Genomic DNA, 17,921 nt, shown 5'->3' with positions numbered 1-17,921 from the left:
TAACCTGGAAGAATTTCACCGCCTCTGATGCGGTAATTACGTAGGTGGGGCCGGGTTAGCGGGTCAAAAAGCGGAGAGGGAGGCAGCTCGAAGGCATAAAACCATTTTTAAAAAAAAGGGAAAATCGGCGGCGTTTTGCCAAGGTTGTTAAGACGTGCATGTTTTAACGGTGTGCGAAGGCCACGCGGATAATGATACTGCCAGAGGAAGATCCAACATTGTTGAACTCTGAAGGCTAAGACCAAAAACAATCATTGACAAGGCACCGTTCTTTATTAGTTGTAGGCTTTGGAGTTATAGTAGATTGAATTGGACTATTTCATTTTAGCGGCACAGGATCTTCTAGGAATACAGGCATAATGCACAGGCCATCTATTTGCAACAAACCTGAAAGTTGATTAAGGGACCTATCAACAAATCCCAGAATGCCCCTTTAATGATGAATAGTATGCAGTACCAGCTAAATAAACACACTGGTTTGCGTCACAAATGGCACCTATATTTCCTACATAGTGGAGAATAAAAATGGAATAGGGTGCCATTTGAGATGCGCGGCCTCTCGCTAACTAGAACATTATACTGTTTGTTGGAGTATGCCCACGTGCGCTGTGAGACATCTGAGACACCGCGAGTGTACACAAACACGCAGGCAGAATCTGTCAAATTTGCAACCAATCTTGGGTATTAAAAAAAAAAGGAATTCGAGTATTCTGCAGCCTCGTGCCCTTACGTGAAACACTTTCCAACAAACACGACCAGGACTTGAGAATTAGAAATTGGACTTGGCACAACGGAATTGGTTTGACGCATAGGTCAGGTGGAACATTCGATTTAAAACATTTTTCAGAACGGTCCATTTCATGGTCTTTTACTTTATAATTTCGTTAAATAAATAGTAGCCTATGTCTCCTATATTTAGCCGATTAAGAAACATAAGGCTACCATTTCGTTTTTAAAATACTGTTGGGACTTAGTAATTCATAAAATGTCTCTAATTATGAAAAAAGTAGATTATGTAATGTGTTGCCCTATTCGGTTTAAACTCGCATGTTCCATACTCTCTCACTATCTGTCCTGTTGTCCATTAGTTCTGTATAAACTCGCATATTCCATACTCTCTCACTATCTGTCCTGTTGTCCATTAGTTCTGTATAAACTCGCATATTCCATACTCTCTCACTATCTGTCCTGTTGTCCATTAGTTGAACTATTGTCCTGTTGTCCATTAGTTCTGTTTAAACTCGCATGTTCCATACTCTCTCACTATCTGTCCTGTGTTGTCCATTAGTTCTGTATAAACTAACCACGCAAGGGATAAGGGACTGGATTAGCTTGAATCCGTTATGTTTTAAACATCCACCCATGAAATAAAATAAAGTCCTTTTCGTTCAGACAAATACATGCTATATAATAAAAATAAATACAGTAACATATGACTAGGATAATTGGCTTTGCACATGTTGGCAATGGCAGCATATGTTAGTTCCTCCACTTCCGATACAGCGATAGAATAGCATGTACAATTTCATACAGAAAACAGGCAGCCCAATTCTGATCTTTTCCCCCCACTAATTGATCTTTTGACCAATCAGATCAGCTCAAAAAAGATCTGATGTGAAAAGACTTGTGATTGGTCAAAAGAGCATAATATTGGGCTGCCTGTGTAAACGCAGCCTTAAAGAGACGCTCTGTAATGGATTATTTCAGCTGTGTTTACACAGGCAGTCAAATTCTGATATTTTTGCCCTATTATTGTCAAAAGAAATCTGAACTGATTGGTCAAAAGACCAATTAGTGGCAAAATATCAGATTCGGGCTACCTGTGTAAACGCAGCCTAAATTGCTGTATTTTCTCTCTGCTTCATCATTATATTACCACTAAAAGCTCAATGTAGCGACACCAGTTGGAAGCTAAGTGAGGTGAGCAGGAACTTGCAGGCCACAGCCAATGGAACAGCACACATTCTTTTGCCATGGCCTTTTAGGTGTAAAGGTCAAACCTTGGGGCTAGATTAAATCCCATTGTCCATTTTCAGCTATGCCCCTCTTAAAGGCAATGTTTCCGCATTCACACTAAACGCTAAACATGTATCAATCGAAAAATGACCTTAAGGGGCTCTACTGAGTCTGCATGGCTGAAGTGTTACAGATTGCATTAGAAATGTAAAGGTAATTTCCGATTGAGCCAATATATGCAGTGTTTACTGTAAATGCAGTCTCCGCTAACGCGGGAACATTGCCTTTAAGTGTCAATCGCGCTTTAACGTGGCTCTTTTGCATTACAGATAAACTCTAGCTCTTAGCTGTCTATCCTCTCTAGTCACGTTTATAGCTGCCACTAACATGCGTCCTTCGTCCTGATCTTGTCAGTTTATACTTGGAAGATCTGATCACAATCAGTTCTCAATGAGTCTTTTAATCGTCTACAGCTGTCTGAAAATGTGAACACAATGTGGACACAATCAGGACTCTCTGCCATGTTAGCACCAGGGACTTTAATGATCTACGGGCCTATAATGTGTACAGTGTATGTCATCTTTAAGATCACTCCTTTAAACTTAACCTTATTCTTCCATAGTGACCTTTTCATGTTGTCAGAACCCTCCAAGCTCGTTTTAAAACAGCTTTTCTACATGTAATTGTCTAGATGATAGTCTGTAAAGGACAACCAGAGTCATATAGAAAACTAAACTGTCTCTCTGATGATAGTCTGTAAAGGACAGCCAGAGTCATATAGAAAACTAAACTGTCTCTCTGATGATAGTCTGTAAAGGACAGCCAGAGTCATATAGAAAACTAAACTGTCTCTCTGATAGTCTGTAAAGGACAGCCAGAGTCATATAGAAAACTAAACTGTCTCTCTGATAGTCTGTAAAGGACAGCCAGAGTCATATAGAAAACTAAACTGTCTCTCTGATAGTCTGTAAAGGACAGCCAGAGTCATATAGAAAACTAAACTGTCTCTCTGATAGTCTGTAAAGGACAGCCAGAGTCATATAGAAAACTAAACTGTCTCTCTGAGAGCAACAAAGTCCCACCGCTGTCAGTCATTAAATCCCGCCCTGTCACACCATTTATATTAATGAGTGGGATCAACAGCCTCAGACGGTGTCTGTGGGGATGACATCATAGGGCTGTATTGAGTCAAGAACAGATTCCATGTGGGTTAGAGATCTCTTGCTCCCTCCACCCTCCTGGATCACCAGGGCACCGTATCCCTCAGTGTGAACTGACCCTATGGCCTAGCTACTTTCTGCCTGAGTGAGCCTGGGCCGTGTTCCAAACAGCATCCTATGCCCTACTTTTAACCAGGGTCCATATACAGTAGTAGTGCACTATATAGGGCATAGGGTGCCATTGGAAGCATATATCCCCTAGATAGGCTCAAATACCTGTTGACGTTTTTCCAACTACCTTATCCAGGAAATGAACTGTGCTGAACTTTTTTTATTTTTTTTGCATACGTGAATGTGATTTGTATCAGTGAGTGTGGGAGAGCGTGTGTGGGAGAGCGTGTGTGGGAGATATGTGTATGAGAGAGAGATCCAGTGGGCCTTCCCTGAGATGGACCGATAGCACAACCTGCATGCTGGGACAGTCCTCCTCCTTTTCTCATCTAACCTTGTTTTTCATTGGCTGTCTAGCGTCGCCAGACCTCAGCATCTTCACGTGTTGATAGGTCAGTCTGAGGAGCGAGACGGCAGGGGGCCGGGCCTGGGAGGAGACTTACCTGAGGAAGAGGTTAAACAGAGTTTAACGGGGTCGTGTTCATTAGTGCACAACGTAGCAAAGCGTTTCGCAAACGGATTATTAACATTTCTTATTGGACAAGTCCAAAGTAGTCCCTCCCTGCTTGTCTGTTTTTCCCCCGTTTGGGGCCGAATGAACACGACCCTGTACTGACATGGTGTAGTCAGGAGTGACGGCTCTAGTTTCAATGGTGCTTTGTGATACGAGGCTGTCCTGTCCAGCCTTGGGTTTTGTTCGGCAGGTATTTTGGTTTTGTTTTATGCGTCAATTATGTCTGGGACTGGTACAAGAATCAAACGTTTTAGATTCCAATTGATAATTGGTGGTGTTGCGAGAGGTAATTAACAAGTGGCAGGGCAGCGTTTTCGAGACCCACAGTAAGCCAGCAAGAGACTTTTCCCCCTCCGAGGAAGTTTGTAATTTAGAAAAATACTCACAATGTTTGACTTTTGAATGTCATCAACATTTTTTACCTGATTTGATACTAATCATAAATGGACACTTTCAACAGTGGTGAGCAACACAAGACCTCTTTAGTATTACACGTCAAAACTGCAATAAAAGGTTGAAATGCTTTTCTCCTGTTATGTGATGGTCAGGTCTATCCAAGTCCCAGAGAAAGCCTCCAAGCCCCAGAGAAAGCCTCCAAGTCCCAGAGAAAGCCTCCAAGCCCCAGAGAAGCCTCCAAGCCCCAGAGAAAGCCTCCAAGCCCCAGAGAAAGCCTCCAAGCCCCAGAGAAAAAGGAGCTTCCTTCCTATCTGAAAGCAGCTTACTCATCCCCATGACAACCCAGGGAGTGCATTCACAGTATTCCTACTAGGTTTGGATTGGTAAAGCCCAGCTGAGTGCACACCAAGTCTATGTCCAAAATTCCCTATATAGTGCACTACTTTTGACCAGGGCCCTATGGGACTAGGGTGCCATTTGGAACACAAGCTGGCTCTCCCTGACTGCTGCTTGCATCACACTCAAGACCCCAGACTCCCCTCAAGACCCCAGACTCCTAGACTCCCCTCAATACCCCCCAGACTCCCCTCAAGACCCAGACTCCCCTCAAGACCCAGACTCCCCTCAAGACCCTAGACTCCCCTCAATACCCCCCAGACTCCCCTCAAGACCCCAGACTCCCCTCAAGACCCCAGACTCCCCTCAATACCCCCCAGACTCCCCTCAAGACCCCAGACTCCCCTCAAGACCCAGACTCCCCTCAATACCCCCAGACTCCCCTCAAGACCCCAGACTCCCCTCAAGACCCAGACTCCCCTCAATACCCCCCAGACTCCCCTCAAGACCCAGACTCCCCTCAATACCCCCCAGACTCCCCTCAAGACCCAGACTCCCCTCAATACCCCCAGACTCTCCTCAATACCCCACAGACTCCCCTCAAGACCCAGACTCCCCTCAATACCCCCCAGACTCCCCTCAATACCCCCAGACTCCCCTCAAGACCCCCCAGACTCCCCTCAAGACCCAGACTCCCCTCAATACCCCCCAGACTCCCCTCAAGACCCCAGACTCCCCTCAAGACCCAGACTCCCCTCAATACCCCCCAGACTCCCCTCAAGACCCCAGACTCCCCTCAAGACCCAGACTCCCCTCAATACCCCCCAGACTCCCCTCAAGACCCAGACTCCCCTCAATACCCCCCAGACTCCCCTCAAGACCCAGACTCCCCTCAATACCCCCCAGACTCCCCTCAAGACCCAGACTCCCCTCAATACCCCCAGACTCTCCTCAATACCCCACAGACTCCCCTCAAGACCCAGACTCCCCTCAATACCCCCAGACTCCCCTCAATACCCCCCAGACTCCCCTCAAGACCCCCCAGACTCCCCTCAAGACCCAGACTCCCCTCAATACCCCCCAGACTCCCCTCAAGACCAAGACTCCCCTCAATACCTCCCAAACTCCCCTCAATACCCCCAGACTCCCCCGACCCAGACTCCCCTCAAGACCCAGACTCCCCTCAATACCCCGCAGACTCCCCTCAAGACCCAGACTCCCCTCAATACCCCCAGACTCCCCTCAAGACCCAGACTCCACTCAATACCCCCAGACTCCCCTCAATACCCCCCAGACTCCCCTCAATACCCCCAGACTCCCCTCAAGACCCAGACTCCCCTCAATACCCCCCAGACTCCCCTCAAGACCCAGACTCCCCTCAAGGCCCAGACTCCCCTCAATACCCCCCAGACTCCCCTCAATACCTCCCAGACTCCCCTCAAGGCCCAGACTCCCCTCAATACCCCACAGACTCCCCTCAATACCCCCAGACTCCCCTCAATAAGGCCCCCAGACTCCCCTCAAGACCCAGACTCCCCTCAAGGCCCAGACTCCCCTCAATACCCCCCAGACTCCCCTCAATACCCCCCAGACTCCCCTCAATACCTCCCAGACTCCCCTCAAGGCCCAGACTCCCCTCAATACCCCACAGACTCCCCTCAATACCCCCCAGACTCCCCTCAATAAGGCCCAGACTCCCCTCAAGACCCCCAGACTCCCCTCAATACCCCCCAGACTCCCCTCAATACCCCCCAGACTCCCCTCAAGACCAAGACTCCCCTCAATACCCCCCAGACTCCCCTCAATACCCCCCAGACTCCCCTCAATACCCCCAGACTCCCCTCAAGACCCAGACTCCCCTCAATACCCCCCAGACTCCCCTCAAGACCCAGACTCCCCTCAATACCCCCAGACTCCCCTCAAGACCCCCCAGACTCCCCTCAATACCCCCAGACTCCCCTCAAGACCCAGACTCCCCTCAATACCCCCCAGACTCCCCTCAAGACCCAGACTCCCCTCAATACCCCCAGACTCCCCTCAAGACCCAGACTCCCCTCAATACCCCCCAGACTCCCCTCAATACCCCCCAGACTCCCCTCAATACCCCCAGACTCCCCTCAAGACCCAGACTCCCCTCAATACCCCCCAGACTCCCTCAAGACCCAAACTCCCCTCAAGGCCCAGACTCCCCTCAATACCCCCCAGACTCCCCTCAATACCCCCAGACTCCCCTCAAGGCCCAGACTCCCCTCAATACCCCCCAGACTCCCCTCAATACCCCCAGACTCCCCTCAATACCCTCCAGACTCCCCTCAATACCCCCCAGACTCCCCTCAATACCCCCAGACTCCCCTCAATAAGGCCCAGACTCCCCTCAATACCCCCCAGACTCCCCTCAATACCCCCCAGACTCCCCTCAAGACCCAGACTCCCCTCAATACCCCCAGACTCCCCTCAATACCCCCCAGACTCCCCTCAAGGCCCAGACTCCCCTCAATACCCCCAGACTCCCCTCAATACCCCCCAGACTCCCCTCAATACCCCCAGACTCCCCTCAAGACCCAGACTCCCCTCAATACCCCCCAGACTCCCCTCAATACCCCCCAGACTCCCCTCAAGACCCAGACTCCCCTCAATACCCCCAGACTCCCCTCAATACCCCCCAGACTCCCCTCAAGGCCCAGACTCCCCTCAATACCTCCCAGACTCCCCTCAATACCCCCCAGACTCCCCTCAAGACACAGACTCCCCTCAAGACCCAGACTCCCCTCAATACCCCGCAGACTCCCCTCAAGACCCAGACTCCCCTCAATACCCCCCAGACTCCCCTCAAGACCCAGACTCCCCTCAATACCCCCCAGACTCCCCTCAATACCCCCAGACTCCCCTCAATACCCCCAGACTCCCCTCAAGACCCAGACTCCCCTCAATACCCCCCAGACTCCCTCAAGACCCAAACTCCCCTCAAGGCCCAGACTCCCCTCAATACCCCCCAGACTCCCCTCAATACCCCCCAGACTCCCCTCAAGGCCCAGACTCCCCTCAATACCCCCCAGACTCCCCTCAATACCCCCCAGACTCCCCTCAATACCCTCCAGACTCCCCTCAATACCCCCAGACTCCCCTCAATACCCCCAGACTCCCCTCAATAAGGCCCAGACTCCCCTCAATACCCCCCAGACTCCCCTCAATACCCCCAGACTCCCCTCAAGGCCCAGACTCCCCTCAATACCCCCCAGACTCCCCTCAATACCCCCCAGACTCCCCTCAATACCCCCAGACTTCAAGGCCAGACTCCCCTCAATACCCCCAGACTCCCCTCAAACCCCCCAGACTCCCCTCAATACCCCCAGACTCCCCTCAATACCCCCCAGACTCCCCTCAAGGCCCAGACTCCCCTCAATACCCCCCAGACTCCCCTCAATACCCCCAGACTCCCCTCAATACCCCCCAGACTCCCCTCAAGGCCCAGACTCCCCTCAATACCCCCCAGACTCCCCTCAATACCCCCTAGACTCCCCGCAAGGCCCAGACTCACCTCAATACCCCCCAGACTCCCCTCAATACCCCCCAGACTCCCCTCAAGGCCCCGGCTACTAGGCTCCCCTCAAGGTGTTTGACTTGGATGGCCCAGTTATAATACTGCACATGGAGGGCTTCTTTCCTTCTTTGAGGTAATCACTGATCTGACAAGGGTTGATTGGGGGAAGCAATGAGATGGAAAATGTACCCAACACCAAACAAATCAGTCACTAAGTAATATTACATCTGATATAGTAGGCTATAGGCTAGGCTACATCCCAGAGAGAGAGACAGAGGGACAGAGAAACAGACACGAGAGACAGACAGACGGACAGAGACACAGAGACAGACAGAGAGAGACAGAGGGACAGAGAAACAGACAAGAGATACAGAGAGAGGCAGAGGGACAGACAGAGAGACAGACAGAGACAGACAGAGACAGAGGACAGAGACAGAGACACAGAGGGAGAGACAGAGAGAGAGAGACAGACAGACAGACAGACAGACAGACAGACAGACAGACAGACAGACAGACAGACAGACAATATTACTATATTGATATTGATTACTACATTGTTGGGTTTAGAGCTTGTAAGAAAGACAGTTCACTGTAGTTGTGCACGTGACATTAAAATGTCAAACTAAACCCATAGAGTAGCTGTTGCACATGGGAGAAGCAAGATAACGTGGATGATGACGGATAATGATGGGTGGGTAAGACACGCACGCTGGAGGCTAGCTTCATTTCCAAACGCTAACAAGGCCGTCCCCCACTACACCACGCCACACCAATATAGTAATAGCACTGTCCTAATAGGCTCATCTCTTCTACTACACTACACCACGCCCCACCAGTATAGTAATAGCACTGTCCTAATAGGCTCATCTCTTCTACTACACTACACCACGCCCCACCAGTATAGTAATAGCACTGTCCTAATAGGCTCATCTCTTCTACTACACTACACCACGCCCCACCAGTATAGTAATAGCACTGTCCTAATAGGCTCATCTCTTCTACTACACTACACCACGCCCCACCAGTATAGTAATAGCACTGTCCTAATAGGCTCATCTCTTCTACTACACTACACCACGCCCCACCAGTATAGTAATAGCACTGTCCTAATAGGCTCATCTCTTCTACTACAATTCACACCGCCCCACCAGTATAGTAATAGCACTGTCCTAATAGGCTCATCTCTTCTACTACACTACACCACGCCCCACCAGTATAGTAATAGCACTGTCCTAATAGGCTCATCTCTTCTACTACACTACACCACACCCCACCAGTATAGTAATAGCACTGTCCTAATAGGCTCATCTCTTCCAGCCACCTCAGGTTGCTGGTATCTTTCAGAGTGGGGAGTCTATTAAAGACCTACTCAATATATTTATTATTACACTTGAAGGGCAGTTTCCTGGACACAGATTTAGGCCGGGATTCAACCTGACCAGGGGTTGTCGACAATGAGGCTTTTAAAGGCAATTTCCGGTTGAGCCGACACGTGTACCGTGAATAGAGATCTCCGCGAATGCACCGCGCAGTCAGATAAATATATACATTTGCGATATTTTCTGATTTTATTGGACAGATGGAGAGGATGACAGTGGGGAAAGAGAGAGGCTGAGTCAAAGGGCAGCAGATAAACCTGCTGACACCGTAGACGTGTGTGCTGGAGGCTGTGGTCTTAGACCTGTCTGCTCTCAGGTGACAGAGATTTCCTAACAGCAGAGAAATCTGTTATGTGGGTTTCATCAAAATAGTGTATATATTAATAAACTTGAGCGGATGGTTTCCCCAGACAGATTAAACCGAGTCCTGGACTGAAAAACTTGGTTCTCTATAATGGGTTTTAGCCCAGGACTAGGTGTAATCTGAGATTATTTAACTATTTGTAGTCCTAGCCTACACCTCAAGGCCTACAGTAGACATATAAAAACAGATATCAAATGTAGCCCAATTACTTGTATTCCAGTTTTTGTAGGTTTTATTTGAAGATGTCAAGTCATTGCATTATGTGATATCAGGCTACAGTAGTTGTTTGAAAGTGACATATATCAGGAGATAAAACCAAGGACATATCACTTATACAAACAGCTGCTCTCTGAGTATCACTCACCAAAACACAACCCTTTCTGTTTACATAAGACAAGTATTAGCCTTGTATCAGCAGACAGAAATGGATTTATTTTCACCAATCTCTCTCCCAAAACGATTGACTCCGAAAAAACATACAATGATTATTATTTTTTGAACCCAAACAAAACAACACAAAGAAAGAAAACACAGAAACCAACCCATCCTGACTGACTGGTCTTTTCTGTCCATTTCACCATACTTTCCAGCATCGGATTGGTTGTTGTATATATATTTTAGAAGTAAATCCTCTTAGAATGCAGAGTAAATAGATTAGGACACAGTGGCGGATTAGGGTCTGCGCGGTGCTGTCAGATTAGTCCCGAGCGCAGCGCGTCGACAGCTCGTGACAAGGCCATGGCTGCTGTTCAGGAAAGGGGCTCGAGCTGCTCCGTTCGGCGCACAGGGCTGCTGCCCGTGTTCACCGCTTAAAAATCGCTTGTTATATTATTGGCTTCCGTTCATGAATAAAAAACGTCGGCAGCCCGTAATCTCGACACATACACACAGTAGCCTACACGGTACACAGTACAATACCGTAGGCCACATCATCTGATAAACTACAGAGAGACCAAACATTCACTGCCTCAGCATGCCTAATGAAAGTGGGTTTGACATATTATAGTGTGCAACAAATACAAGGGACAGGCCTAAAAGCCATAAACACAAGATACAAAACCTCTTTAATACAGCAATACAACAGGCTAGTTTACAGCTCTGTATTAGGATACTGTAAAAGGTGACCAGGGTCAATCATGAAAAACAAAAAGCCAATTCACTGCACTGTTTTAAACAAGGCTGGGATTAAAGTACAATTCAATGAAATGGGCAGAAAATGTAAAACACCATTTTTCAGCAGGAGGGCTGGGTGAGAGAACAGATGGGGCTGGACAGGGCTAGGCATAAATATCCTATACAACCTTCTGTTAAAATAAAACCTACTAGCAAGACATTAGCATAATTATTCACATTTGACTTAGACTTAAATTCATAATTCTTAGGCTAATCACGCATCAACATTTCAGGATAGAGCTAAATCAGTTATCAGATATATTTACAGAATATATTTGATTAAAATAATGCATTAAAAAAGATGGAGTTTACAGTCGAGAAAGAAAAGGTCAAAGACCAAAATGAACCACTTTCAGCTTCCCTGAGTCTTCGTTCACCTGAGATGGGTAAAGAAAGAGGGGGAAGAAAGAGGGGTAAAGAAAGAGGGGGAGGAAAGAGGGGTAAAGAAAGAGGGGGAGGAAAGAGGGGTAAAGAAAGAGGGGGAAGAAAGAGGGGTAAAGAAAGAGGGGGAGGAAAGAGGGGTAAAGAAAGAGGGGGAAGAAAGAGGGGGAAAGAAAGAGGGTGAAGGAAAGAGGGGTAACGAAAGAGGGGGAAAGAAAGAGGGTGAGGAAAGAGGGGGAAAGAAAGAGGGTGAGGAAAGAGGGGTAAAGAAAGAGGGGTAAAGAAAGAGGGGTAAAGAAAGAGGGGGAAGAAAGAGGGGTAAAGAAAGAGGGTGAGGAAAGAGGGGGAAAGAAAGAGGGTGAGGAAAGAGGGGGAAAGAAAGAGGGTGAGGAAAGAGGGGTAAAGAAAGAGGGGTAAAGAAAGAGGGGTAAAGAAAGAGGGTGAGGAAAGAGGGGTAAAGAAAGAGGGGGAAAGAAAGAGGGTGAGGAAAGAGGGGTAAAGAAAGAGGGGGAAAGAAAGAGGGTGAGGAAAGAGGGGTAAAGAAAGAGGGTGAGGAAAGAGGGGTAAAGAAAGAGGGGGAAAGAAAGAGGGGGAAGAAAGAGGGGGAAAGAAAGAGGGGGAAAGAAAGAGGGGGGAAGAAAGAGGGGGAAAGAAAGAGGGGGAAAGAAAGAGGGGGAAGAAAGAGGGGGGAAGAAAGAGGGGGAAAGAGGCAGGTTTACTTGAAGGTCTACTCAAACTGATCACATTCACACTACGTCTATTCAGTGCTTCAGCTATAGGTTTCTTAATGCTGTACATTTCCAGGGTTTCCATAAGTCCTGGTTAGAAGACCCTCTGGGTAACTTGTAACAGGTATTTCTAGAAAACATTGTAATTTGGGGAAAGTTACATTAATTATTTTCCTGATCAAAATCATGTACAACCTTTGACGTAATAATCAACATGACCTACTCTAACATCTCTGTCAACCAGGATCAGTAAATCAACATGACTTACTCTAACATCTCTGTCAACCAGGATCAGTAAATCAACATGACTTACTCTAACATCTCTGTCAACCAGGATCAGTAAATCAACATGACTTACTCTAACATCTCTGTCAACCAGGATCAGTAAATCAACATGACTTACTCTAACATCTCTGTCAACCAGGATCAGTAAATCAACATGACCTACTCTAACATCTCTGTCAGACAGGATCATTTCTGAAAGAGAGACAAAGATGGAACACGTGGTTTAGGCGAGCTGCACCTATGGTAAGCATGTTTAACATAATATAATAATATGCCATTTAGCAGACGCTTTCATCCAGAGAGACTTACAGTCAAGCTGCATACATATTATATATGGGTGGTCCCGGGAATCAAACCCACTACCCAGGAATCAAACCCACTACCCTGGTGTTACAAGCTCCGTGCTCTACCAAATGAGATAGATAGATATAGATAGATACCAACCAACGCACACACACTATCAGTAGGCCTCAATCATACAGACACTCACTCTCACTCTCCCCTCCTCTCCCCTCCCCTCCCCTCCAAACCATTGTCACTCAGGGCGACCTCCCCAGCCTTGAGCGTGAGTTAATAGTGGTTATGATTGACATTAAAACCCTAACAACGTTAACTAGACACATATTTAAACAGCAATGCAAATTCTTCCTCCAATAGCCTACAGTCTGGATTACTAAGTGACTGTGTGATTCAGTGGTGCTGGTGCCGAGACAATCTCCCACTAATCTCCCTATTCCCTATCTAGTGCACTACTATACACCAGAGCCCTATTCCCTATCTAGTGCACTACTATACACCAGAGCCCTATTCCCTATCTAGTGCACTACTATAGACCAGAGCCCTATTCCCTATCTAGTGCACTACTATACACCAGAGCCCTATTCCCTATCTAGTGCACTACTATACACCAGAGCCCTATTCCCTATCTAGTGCACTACTATAGACCAGAGCCCTATTCCCTATCTAGTGCACTACTATAGACCAGAGCCCTATTCCCTATCTAGTGCACTACTATAGACCAGAGCCCTATTCCCTATCTAGTGCACTACTTTTGACCAGGGCCCTATGGGATTCCCTATGGGCCTTGGTCAAAAGTAGTGTGTGTACACACACACACACACACACACACACACACACACACACACACACACACACACACACACACACACACACACACACACACACACACACACACACACACACACACACACACACACACACACACCTGTTTGTCTCCATGGTCATGCCTGATCAGTGCTCAGGGTCCCGGTGTTGCTCTCCTCCAGTGGCCAGCTCCTGTTGGTTGGTCCTGCTCTGCTGATTGACCAATCACAAGAGAGACAGTCAGAATGTGCAGAGATCTACTGGATCAAGCAGATGGCCAAGGTATCTACCAGTAGTAAGTAACCATCCTGGATGGCCAAGGTATCTACCAGTAGTAAGTAGCCATCCTGGATGGCCAAGGTATCTACCAGTAGTAAGTAACCATCCTGGATGGCCAAGGTATCTACCAGTAGTAAGTAACCATCCTGGATGGCCAAGGTATCTACCAGTAGTAAGTAGCCATCCTGGATGGCCAAGGTATCTACCAGTAGTAAGTAACCATCCTGGATGGCCAAGGTATCTGCCAGTAGTAAGTAACCATCCTGGATGGCCAAGGTATCTGCCAGTAGTAAGTAACCATCCTGGATGGCCAAGGTATCTACCAGTAGTAAGTAACCATCCTGGATGGCCAAGGTATCTACCAGTAGTAAGTAACCATCCTGGATGGCCAAGGTATCTGCCAGTAGTAAGTAACCATCCTGGATGGCCAAGGTATCTGCCAGTAGTAAGTAACCATCCTGGATGGCCAAGGTATCTGGCAGTAGTAAGTAACCATCCTGGATGGCCAAGGTATCTACCAGTAGTAAGTAACCATCCTGGATGGCCAAGGTACCTACCAGTAGTAAGTAACCATCCTGGATGGCCAAGGTATCTGCCAGTAGTAAGTAACCATCCTGGATGGCCAAGGTATCTACCAGTAGTAAGTAACCATCCTGGATGGCCAAGGTATCTACCAGTAGTAAGTAACCATCCTGGATGGCCAAGGTATCTGGCAGTAGTAAGTAACCATCCTGGATGGCCAAGGTATCTGCCAGTAGTAAGTAACCATCCTGGATGGCCAAGGTATCTACCAGTAGTAAGTAACCATCCTGGATGGCCAAGGTATCTGCTCGTATTAAGCGCCCAGAACGGCTCATAGGAGCAGGGGCCTGTTTCTATAGCAGGAGGCTTCGCCTCATCTGGACCTGAAGGGTTTCTCAGAACTTTGACAGCTCTGTTATTGAGATCAGGACAACAACATTAAGGTAAGAAACCGTATACAATTCGTTTTTCTGTTTTTCTGTTGGTAATTCTAATATGTATTATTTTTTTTTTTTTGATTGATAAAATTAATCTTTGAAATGAACCTTTGATAACAAGCCGAGTAGACAGTCAGCCAAAACGAGGCAAGGTTGCTAGCTAGTTGATTTATCTCTTCTCTTGTCTTTTTCATGTTCATGTTTCCTTTGATAGCTGTACAAAATACAATGCTCATATTGACAATTTGAAGAGCATTTGTCATTAGGTATTAGCTTGAGCTAAAACAAACTGGCTATTGTCTGATTGGATTTGTAGCTAGAAGAGTAGTAGCTAGCTAGCTAAGAAGAGAGTGCTGCAGCAGGATTGCTATTTCACCAGTAAAATGTATGATACCGATATAATTATTAGCTAGAAAGATAGATAACTAGCTACATATCTCATTAGGTAGCCACCTCTTTATCTGTGATATGATTCCTAAAAATAGTAAGCCAGCTGTCATTAGAAGCCAAAACAAACTGGCCAGTGATTTGATATGTAGCTAGCTAGATAGATATGTAGCTAGCTAGATAACTACATCGCTAGACCTCGTATTAGGTGTCTGTTTATCTGTGATATGATTCCTAAAAATAGTAGCCAAGCCTGCTGGCTGTTAATTGCAAGAATGAATCTAGCCTTTATTTAATTTAAAGAGGCAAGTCAGTTAAGAACAAATTCTTATACCCCGGCCAAACCCGGACAACGCTAGGCCAATTGTGCGCCGCCCTATGGGACTCCCAATCACAACCGGATGTGATGCAGCGATGCCTCTTGCACTGAGATGCAGTGCCTTAGACCGCTGCGCCACTCGGGAGCCTGATGATAGCTAACTAAGCCAGCTAGATAATTACTTTTGAAAGGTCAGGCTCAGAAAGTACTTGATAATGATGCATTGTTGGTATGCACTATTAGACCTGTATATAAATGTGGTCTATGTTTTTTAAATATACTCTCTCTCTGTCTGGTGGACTGTCAGCTCTCAGATCTTCATGAGGAGACAGTCAATAGAAGCTGTCCCCACAGTGACAAGGACAGGCAGAGGCTGGAGAGACTGGACAACATGCTGCAGACAATCACACCCTCACCGGACACACCGACACAGTCTAGGTGAGCCTAGGTGAACCTTAAAGTACTGGAGGACTACTGTAGAAATTGTTGTCTTTGTTACAGGAAAGATGGAAAGGAGAATATGACATGGTTTGTGTAGCACCAGAATGCAAGGGTAAGCAGTTACGCATCGTAGGGGACCGAAATTGTTTTAGGTTGTGGCCCTCTAGTAAATATGTGACTCATTACAGACATAGACACGAGTAAAGGGACTCCTAGTCTTCACCCAGTAGCTCACATTGTCACTGGTCATTTCGCTTCACCCCAGGCCGATTCATACCAAAGTCTATAAAAATGGAACCTGATGCATCTCTGCTTGGCACTCAGCATTCAGGAGATGGGGGGTAAGGCACTGAGATAGACTAGTGTCTTGGCCAGCGGGTGTACTGAGGAGATAGACTAGTGTCCTGTCCAGGGGGTGTACTGAGGTGATAGACTAGTGTCCTGTCCAGGGGGTGTACTGAGGTGATAGACTAGTGTCCTGTCCAGGGGGTATACTGAGGAGATGGACTAGTGTCCTGTCCAGGGGGTGTACTGAGGTGATAGACTAGTGTCCTGTCCAGGGGGTATACTGAGGTGATAGACTAGTGTCCTGTCCAGGGGGTATACTGAGGAGATGGACTAGTGTCCTGTCCAGGGGGTATACTGAGGAGATGGACTAGTGTCCTGTCCAGGGGGTGTATTGAGGAGATAGACCAGTGTCTTGTCCAGGGGGTATACTGAGGAGATGGACTAGTGTCCTGTCCAGGAGGGTGTACTGAGGAGATAGACTAGTGCCCTGTCCAGGGGGTGTACTGAGGAGATAGACTAGTGCCCTGTCCAGGGGGTATACTTATACACAGTGGTGGAAAAAGTACTCAATTGTCGTACTTGAGTAAAAGTAAAGATACCTTAATAAAAAATGACTCAAGTAAAAGTGAAAGTCACCCAGTAAAATACTACTTGAGTAAAAGTCTAAAAGTATTTTGTTTGAAATATACTTAAGTATCAAAGTAAAAGTATAAACCATTTAAAATTACGTATATTAAGCAAACCAGTCGGCACAATTTTGTTATCTTTTTTTTATTGACGGATAGCCAGGGTATACTCCAACACTCAGACATCATTTACAAACGAAGCATTTGTGTTTAGTGAGTTTGCGAGATCAGAGGCAATAGGGATGACCTGGGATGTTCTATTGATAAGTGTGTGAATTGGACCATTTTCCTGTCAAAATGTAACAACTTCTTTTGGGTGACAGGGAAAATGTATGGAGTAAAAAGTACGTTATTTTCTTTAGGAATGTAGTGAGGTAAAGTACAGATACCCCAAAAAACTACTTAAGTAGTACTTTACACCACTGCTTGTACATCAAGCTTCCACGCTCCATAAACATTAAGAAGGAAAGAAATTCCACAAATTAACTTTTAACAACACACACCTGTTAATTGAAATGCATTCCAGTTGACTACCTCATACAGCTGGTTGAGAGAATGCCAAGAGTGTGCAAAGCTGTCATGAAGGCAAAGGATGGCTACTTTTAAGAATCTCAAATATAAAATATATTTTGATTTGTTTAACACTTTTTTGGTTACTACATGATTCCATATGTGTTATTTCATAGTTTTGATGTCTTCACTATTATTCTACAATGTAGAAAATAGTAAAAATAAAGAAAAAACCTTGAATAAATATATAAACACAATTGTATAAGGAATTGGCAACTCGTTCTCATTCTGAGAAATAAGGTTGGACACTTGACACTTTCAACATCTGAACAAAGTGGGCAGGATAATATGCTGTTGCAGTTGGAGATGGACAGTAATGGGGCTTCATAACAATTAAACTGTTCTGCCTTGTTAACTAGCAAATAGATCCACGTTGGCTGAACAAAACATTAAGAACACCTGCTCTTTCCATGACACACTGACCAGGTGAATCCAGGTGAAAGCTATGATCCCTTATTGATGTCACTTGTTAAATCCACTTCAATCAGTGTAGATGAAGGGAAGAGACAGGTTAAAGAAGGATTCTTAAGCCTTGAGACAATTGAGACATGGATTGTGTATGTG

At 46.5% G+C, this 17,921-nt stretch overlaps 1 protein-coding gene across 10 annotated transcripts in view; it reads right to left on the bottom strand.

Annotated features, from left to right (window-relative positions):
• Window positions 1–1,223: 1,223 nt before the first annotated feature.
• Window positions 1,224–17,921, bottom strand: part of wdpcp (WD repeat containing planar cell polarity effector) — a 236,262-nt gene continuing 219,564 nt past the window's right edge. For 4 of the 10 annotated variants that reach the window (XM_045701792.1, XM_045701791.1, XM_045701790.1 and 1 more), the window contains one exon: window positions 1,224–3,730. In XM_045701792.1, the coding sequence (XP_045557748.1) occupies window positions 3,641–3,730 (90 nt within the window). In that variant the 3' untranslated portion in view covers window positions 1,224–3,640. Of the gene's footprint in view, window positions 3,731–10,031; window positions 11,368–12,060; window positions 12,577–13,609; window positions 13,702–17,921 lie in introns of those variants that run through there. The other 6 variants (XM_045701789.1, XM_045701785.1, XM_045701784.1 and 3 more) reach the window with 6 other exon arrangements.

Source organism: Salmo salar, chromosome ssa18 (genome assembly GCF_905237065.1).
Source record: "Salmo salar chromosome ssa18, Ssal_v3.1, whole genome shotgun sequence".
Taxonomy (NCBI): Eukaryota; Metazoa; Chordata; class Actinopteri; order Salmoniformes; family Salmonidae; genus Salmo; species Salmo salar.
Note: the sequence above shows the minus strand (reverse complement) of the source record. Positions and strands in the feature narration are given on the sequence as shown.